An 8,375-nucleotide genomic window follows, 5' to 3' on the forward strand; every position below is an offset into this window, starting at 1 on the left:
CAAAAGATAGATACAATCACAAATACCAAAAAGTAAATTATAAAGAGTAGAAACAATTCTAATATATAAATATAAATTAATAAAGAATCCAATTATCACAAATTATAACATAAATAAAGACACAAATGCAAGTAAATTGCACAAATCCTATATCACATAAATATACAACAACATTCTTATAAATTATGTGTTATAATTTGGTCGTGTGACTCATTTTACTTTTCACATCATTAGGCTTCCATAGCTGCGCTAGATTCCCTGCTCCTCCTACTTCAGGCTTTCAGTGTAGACCTGAAGTAAACCTGCTCCTGCTCCTCTCCTAATCTCCTACTTCTGACTGAGATCTTCTCAGCAGGTAGCAACAAGGTTAACGATCCACACGACATTATAAAAAGAAGACATGACGTTCAAATGAGCGATAAAAAAAACAATCGTCTTTTTTTTTGTGCGCCCCTTAATTATAGCTTCGTGAGACAGTATTCACTTCAACGAGAAATATCTTAACGCTTTAGTCTCGTGCCACGAGATCTCACCACACCCCTAGTAATTAATACATTTAATGAAAGCATTTGATTGAAATAAATGTTTTATTTTGTTATCAATAAGATCCCAGTGTTGGATCAGACTCATGATTTAACTTTACTCTTGAAGAATTTGGTGTCCACACATGATTGCGTGTTAAAAATATTGTCTGACTTACAAAACAGAAACTCTGGGAACATAAAATTGAATCGATATTGAATTGATTTGAATCGAGAATTGGATTGGATCGGACCGAATCGAAAATCGAATCGGGACCCTGTGAATCGGAATTGAATCGATTCAGGAAATCATTGACAATACCCAGCCCTAGTAGTAGTACTACTTTTGTGAATATTTCCGTCTGTTTTGCACCACAAAACAACAGCATATTCCTTGTTTGTGGAATGGTGATTTATGTATTATTGTTATGTCATGTCTGTTATTTTGTATGTCCTAGCTGTTATCTTTAAAAATCTGCTATCAGTTCATTAGACTAATCTTCACAATTCTTAAGATGTTGTGGAAAGCCAACAGCAATGCACAAAAAAGGAACTTTGAGTTTGTGGAACTCCTCAGTCCTTGGCACAATTTGGCCAAAAGCAGGCTGTTGTAGCTTTAAGATCAGCTCATCTGGTTAGAATTTAATCTAAAAAGGTTTGTCTACAATTTCAAAATCTTCACATGCAGCTCTTTTGAATGGCCCCTTATCATTGCAATATAACAGAACAGCTTCCCTGTTCCAAAAACTCCCCCAAATGTAGCCCTCAATGGGTTTTTAATTGACTATACAGGCAGTATTCACGAGTAAATTCAGGAAATATCAAAAGACATTTAACAGTCACTTGTATCCAGGGGGTAATCAGTCACAGATAAATATAGCAGTGGAAAAGAGTCCAAAATCAACACTCGCCGAGCACCAAGTGCGGGTAGATTTTCCGTTGGGCGACTAAATCTGGGAAGGCTATCCAAAACACCGGTGGGTAAATGTTAGTACCAAAATAATCATGTAATAAAATATCTGGCATGATAGCTCGAAGGAAGTCACTCATGTTTTTTCCAATTCAGTGTAGACACGCACACCGTGTATGTTTATAAGTGCATCTAAACAGTGCTGCAAAACTCTAGGAGCAGAGGTGAATGAGTGTCTGCCACAGACCGTCACAAGCGCTCCTAGTTTTGAAGCACTGTCAACAGTACAGGACATCAACTACGACATTACAGCTCTCCACTCAACTGTCACTTGCTGTTAATTAAGTAACTTTGTGTGGCGACATTGTTTTCAACATAACACCCTTTTATCTCAATCAAATGTACTGAAACAAATGTAAATGTGACACAAAAAAGCAAATTTATTATTTTAGTTGGTAAAAAAATATGCTTGGCCAATGGATTTTTTAAACATCCACAAGTCCCCAGAATGCAGGTGAGTCAAAGAGTTAATACTGCACTGGAATTAGATCAAGGGAAAAGCTACCATTGGACATAAATATTGCAGGAGCACAGAGATTGAAAAGCAGTTCATAGAAATGCCATTCTTGTACTGGCAGCATTTGCAGATTCTGGTTGGTATGCCACTGTTGGCTTTTGGTATGCTGCTACCACTCTACTAATTTATGGCCCTCATAAGCAGTATGTCACCCATGTTCAGCTGTAATTTTGGTTTTAAGTGTTTAAATGGTCTGGCACCATCTTATTTATCAGAGCTTGTACAGCCTCACAGTACTACTAGGGCACTTAGGTTGTCAAACCAGCTGCTCCTGGCAGTACCTCAGTCCAGGCTCTCTACTTGTGGGGACAGAGCCTTCTCAGTGATGGCCCCAAAGATGTAGACCAGCCTACCTTTCCAGGTTAGAGCTGCACAGTCTGTTGAGCACTTTAAAACACTGCTGAAAACCCATCTTTTGTCCTTGGCATTCTAAATCGAGTTCTTACTATTCCTTTTATTGTTGTTATTTATTATTATATTTGTGTATATGGTTATATTGTATTTTAATAACTGTACAGCACTTTGGTCAACTGAGGCTATTTTTAAATGTGCTTTCAAATAAATATTGATTTGACTAATGTGGCACTTCTTACTGGCATTTATCAATTCTTAACAATATAAGCCACCATTAATTGATTGAATGATATGCCCCTGCTGTGTGACACTTATGAACGACTTATCACTTATTAACGCCTTAAACTGAGGTTATAAATGACATGGCATGCATCATGTAATGTCCATTGCAGCTCAGTGTTGATGCAACAGCAACACAAATGTGGTATAAAAACACCGCGTAAACTGCGTCATGTACTGGTGACCCCCTTTTTAAACACTTACCCAAGCAGTTATTACCTGCTGAGGTCCAATACTGGAAATATAAAACCACCAGCGTATGTGTAAGTGAGTAAACTAAAGCAGTCGACTAATGTTACCGAAATGCGTGTTTGTCTCGTATGACTCCACGTTAGCATTTATCAGCTAATGTTGCGGCTAATGTTACATTTCAGCCCGAAAAAACACCAGACTCGTTTAAGACCCATACTTCACTTTGCAGCTCCATTTAAAGCAAATTTAACACGTTAAGATGTAGCAAACAGGACGCATGCATCACTTAAGATTAATAATTATATTGTAAAAAACGTTTTCCACCAGTTAGCTCGGTGGCTAACCTGCTGCTAACAACCTCAATGCGCTAAATTTAGCCTGAGAAATTAAGTGCTAACGATGCAATTAGCGTAACCCGACGTGTGTTTACAACCACGAGTGGCAAGTGTTTGTTCAAGATGCAGCTAATATAGTAGCCTACATACTCCATACTGCGGCCTACCCTCACCATCACTGCAGCCGTGTTGCTATTTGTGTTAGCTCACTTAGCATTGTCGAAGAAAAACAAGCTGTTGACATGACTTACCCTGAGCGTTGGCTGACATGGTGCAAGGCGCGTCCCGCTTACAGTCTACTAAACCGCAGGCTGCATTCAATCTTCAGTATTTCGCCATTTTTGACGATGCTAAACGTGAGATTTGTAAAGGGGGGAAAAAGGTGGACGCTTCGATGCAGCAACGATTTTCATCCACCACTTTAGAGCACGAACATGGCAGAGCTGTGTTTGGCAGCAGTGGTGCATTGTGGGTGGGGAACAGCAGCTCCCCCCCTCGGTGAGCTGCAGCAGAGCGAGCTGCGTGAAGTGTGAAGGAGACAACACCGTCTGGATATTATGAATGTGCCATGCATGCAGGTGATTACAAGCATCAATATAATGGCAGACCCACATCATTTTGAAAGACTATGATGGTTGGAATTCAGTCTGACTCAGGGGACAGGGGGTCAGGCTCCCCTGGAAGAAAAATTTGAACATTTTTAAGCCAAATGCATCATTCTGGTGCACTCTAAGAGCAACATTAAGGAAGAACAACACAATTAAGAGGTGATATCTATAATAAATACATCAATTTTACCAGTTTATAAATGTTCCAAACAAACCATCACAAAAGACAAATGCCCATATTTCAGCTCTGAAACAAAGAAAGCAGAAGTGATTATCCAAGTTCAACTAGTTCATTACTTAGGAGAATATAAAATATGTTAAATTTTGAGATTTTTCACCAAACATCTATTTCTACATTGTTTCAAGTTCATGTTGTGTTTCTTCAAATAACTAAACTGCAAATTAGACTATGGTGGGCCGCCACACTGTATATAACTAATGGGAAATGCTGTATTATACAGTAGGATAGATTATGTTTGCATGACCTATACATTCAATACATTCATTATTATTTCCACACTCATGTACCCTGACTGTAAGATAAGCAGGGTTGGGAAGGTTACTTTGGAAACGTAGAAGGTTATGGATTACTTGTTACCTTATTTCAAATATAATAAGTAATGTAACTATTTCAATTACTAAACAAAGTAATGTCACTTATTTCATTTGATTACTCTTTGATTACTTTTCTAACAAATGTTTTCAGCTGTTACGGTAGCCTAAATGTACCCATTAATCCCACCAAATCTAAGTTCAGGTATTTTTCATGGATACTGACATGATTTATAAGGGAGATCATTTCTTTAAAAGCAAGATTTATCTCTCATTTGGAAAATATAGCCTATTCATTAGTTCATGTAGATTTTGGAATATAAAATAAAGATATTTTATGAAAAAAGTCAAAAGTCTGGCATGGGCTTAATTGGTACTGCAACACAATTTAAACCAATGTGTGCTCCAAATAAGCCCACATCATGATTTATTTACAAAATATTAAAAAATTATAGATTTCAAAGAATTAAAAACAGTAAAAATATACACTACTTTGCAAAAGTCTTAGGCCAACACCACCATACAAACAGAAAATACAGAAACTATGTACACAAAATTTAACATTAATTATCAATTATTATTAATAATTAAAGTTCCATTCCATTTAGGTTTAAGAGAGCCAGGTTCCTGATATTGCAATGCTCAAGTGTAAAGGGAGGTAACACTAAATACTTGCCACTTTAGCCAATAGAAACTGTTTTCTTTTTTCTTTTTTCAGTTTTTTTAATACTACATACACATTTCCTGTATTTTCTGGTTGTATTCTATTAATGAGACTGCGAAATAATGATATATGGTCATTATAGCATTGGTGGCCTAAGACTTTTGCACAGTCTGTATATCTGCAGACTATAAGCAAAGTGATGAGGGACTTTGAGGTGTGTCAGCTGAAAAAGATGATGTGGAAATGACGGTTTTTAACTGAATTTGACAGATTTTCCTGCTATTTACAGATAATGGGGGCCGAAGACACACAGTCCTCTCTGACAAGTCTTAGGCCACCATTGGATTTGTTGTCTTAGCAATGCTATAATAAAATAATAAAACACGAATGAAAACAGCTTCTATAGGCTAAAATGTGTAAGTATTCAGACTTCACACTCCACCTTACACTGGAGCAATAGCAGGGACCTGGCTCTCTTAAACCTAAATTGAATGGAGCCTCAATTAATAATAATATTTAATTTAATTTAATGTAATCTTAAATTTTGTGTACATATTTCCTGTATTTTCTGTTTGTATGATGGTGATGGCCTAAAACTTTTGCACAGTACTATAGAGTAGGTATTCAGTAACATGTTAAATATTAAAAAATGGGGGGAAAACCCCCCTCCTGAGCAAGATCTTAAAGGTCTGACTTCAGATGTAAAAACCTTTGTAATCATCAACATTTTCATAAGTCACTGTAATTTAATTACACATTTTTCTCAATAACTATAACAGAGTGCAGTTGAATTTATTTTGTAATTAAATTACGTAACGTTGTTACATGTAACTAGTTACTCCCCAGCATTGACTAGTATTTACCAGTATTGCACATTGTAGCAGGATATTCAACATTCAACCAACAACTTATGTATGCTAATGTAAACTATTTGTAACATGCTCTATGACTAGGCTATATACCATTCCATCAACGTAGCATTTAATTACTACTCTTTAATCTTAATGAATAATGGGGTATTGGCACCCTAGGCAAGATTTTAGAGTGGAACCCCCCCAAAAGTGCAACAGAAGTACCTCCAGCCCGGCAGATAAAGTCCTCCCAGTCTTCCAAAAAATAGGCAAGTGTATGTCAAGGCACCATTCACTGAGTGTTTGGTGGAAAGGGCTGACGTAGCAGTTTGGTGGCTTTCAGGCAAAACTGACTGACCAGTAAGGTTTCAAAAATCAAAGCAGATGAAAACAAGTCTATGGGGGAAAGGAGAGGAAAAATAACAGTAAGTAGAATAAGTGTGTATTAGCAAAAGCCGTACACAAACAGATCTGTTGGTAATAAAAAAAAAAACATGTCACACTCATTTGGTGCCCTCTTCCTCATTTGGCACCTATGTGACCGATGCAACGGTTGCCCCTAGTTAATCAAGGCGCTGACCTCTGACCCAGGTACTTTTAAGATCTAAAAATCTAGTAGACCTATGGTGGCCCAAGAATGTCTTATTACCTTCTTTTATACAAGCACCACAAGGTCAATTATTACCTTCATTTATACAAGAAAATTAAAAAGGCCATATTATATATTATATATTAGCGTTCTTATACAAGAAGGTGAATAGAATAGAATGATAACTTCATTGACATTGATTCATTACAAATGAATCCATTGGCTTAGTGACCTGTAAAATAGAATGACAGTACATAATGAGGACACAAAGACTGCATAGGAGACCTTCCAACTTTAAGAATGTCTCAGAGAGTTTATTAGTTTATTAGTGTGCATGGATAAAATGTTCAGTTACCTTACAGAATAATAGATTTAAACTGATATTTTATATTATGCAGATAAAATACTGATTTTGATAAGATGTGCACACAATTAAAACATTAAGGTGACATATAGGCTGGTTCCATTTTCATGTGTATTCAGCTGCACAGTATTATCTTGGGGGTTTCGTCACCGTCATGCAGAATTGACTGGTACCTTTCACGGTTCATAGATTAAATATACTGTAGATTGTATTTGGAAGGGGTTTCCTGATCAGCTCAGCAGTCAGATGAACTGTCAGGAGGTGACATGAGCATGACACATCTGCAAGGCCAGAACTTAACTCACTCTCACCAGTTATAACTCTTTCTTCCCCACTGGATGGAGGTTTATTGGCACAATGTACTATTGCATCCATCAGACCTTGAAAATTGGTCAAAGTTTAAAAATACGACCATTGTTGGTTTCCAATTTTGGTGTTACCTCAAACATGGCACATGTGAAAATGCTTGCCCTTTTCAAATCTTGTTCATTTTGGCTGAAATTCAAAATAGTGCTTAATCTTCATTCAAGTCGCCCCTTTGATTTTTCTTCCCTGTAAGGTCAAAGCCTTTTTATCTCTGACCAAATTTTTCCTTTTTTCCTCTCTTGCGCTTAAGTCTGGGAGTCAAAGTTGTTGTCTGAGTCTACACCTAGACTACAGCAGAATCGTAACCCCCAAATTCCTCCTGGGCTGACAAACGTCAACAAAGACCCCGAGAGACACCAAAGAGAGGTGAGCAGTGAACTGAAGCCTCATTGTATTGGCTCATTATGGGATCCCGCAGTGAGGAAGAAGCTATTTTGTAGCACCACAAGGTCAATATCTGAAAGCCAGGGCGATGGAGGGGATCAGCCGTGAGATTTTTAATTTGAGAAAGCGTAAAGGGACTTTCCTAGTGAAAGACAGTCTGTGAATTGTAATGGACTGTGAGGATTAAATAGACAAGATGTTGAGTTGGCAAATGTTTTCTCTTTTAAAGAAATGTGATTCTAGCTCCCTGACACGTCCTTGTGTGTCATGAGCTGCATCTGTGGGACAACATACAAGTAAGAGCTACATTCCAGGTGATCAGACCAATATTTGTGATAGTCTACAAGAAATGACACGTGTCATTGAAATTCAATCCATCAATCCATATATCAAATGAATATCTTCATCTTATCATAAAATCCTAACTTTTGCATGAAATAAAATAATTATACTGTGTTATTTATTATAATACAACATATAACAAAAATGAAAAATGTGCTTCTTTTATGACATGAACTTAACTTGATAAAAGCCTGATGTTTCCGCCTTCAGCCCTTCAGCCAAACTCAGACATTTTTCATGCAGTGCGTACATGCATAAGCACATGTGTCCAGTTTATCTTTTTGAAATGAATGCAGGTGCAACTCATATCAATATCTATTCCACACCCTATTAAATATTCACTCTAAACAGCTGTTTCCAAAGCTGTATAAGATATTTCTATGCTCCCTGGATTCACTTTCCCAGGAATTTTGATTTTACTTCCAAATAGATGTGAAAAGGGGAGCTGTCACACTCTATTATGGTGACCTCAATGATTCTGTGCCCT

General features: G+C 37.1%; 1 protein-coding gene across 4 annotated transcripts in view; it reads right to left on the reverse strand.

Moving 5' to 3' along the window:
* rbm33a (RNA binding motif protein 33a) overlaps positions 1 to 3,592 on the reverse strand; it is a 29,753-nt gene extending 26,161 nt beyond the window's left edge. For all 4 annotated transcript variants that reach the window (XM_053342241.1, XM_053342243.1, XM_053342240.1 and 1 more), the window contains exon 1: positions 3,420 to 3,592. In XM_053342241.1, coding sequence (XP_053198216.1) covers positions 3,420 to 3,438 — 19 coding nt within the window. In that variant the 5' untranslated portion in view covers positions 3,439 to 3,592. The remainder of the gene's footprint in view (positions 1 to 3,419) is intronic.
* Positions 3,593 to 8,375: the final 4,783 nt, after the last annotated feature.

This window comes from Scomber japonicus, chromosome 21, assembly GCF_027409825.1.
Source record: "Scomber japonicus isolate fScoJap1 chromosome 21, fScoJap1.pri, whole genome shotgun sequence".
Taxonomy (NCBI): domain Eukaryota; kingdom Metazoa; phylum Chordata; class Actinopteri; order Scombriformes; family Scombridae; genus Scomber; species Scomber japonicus.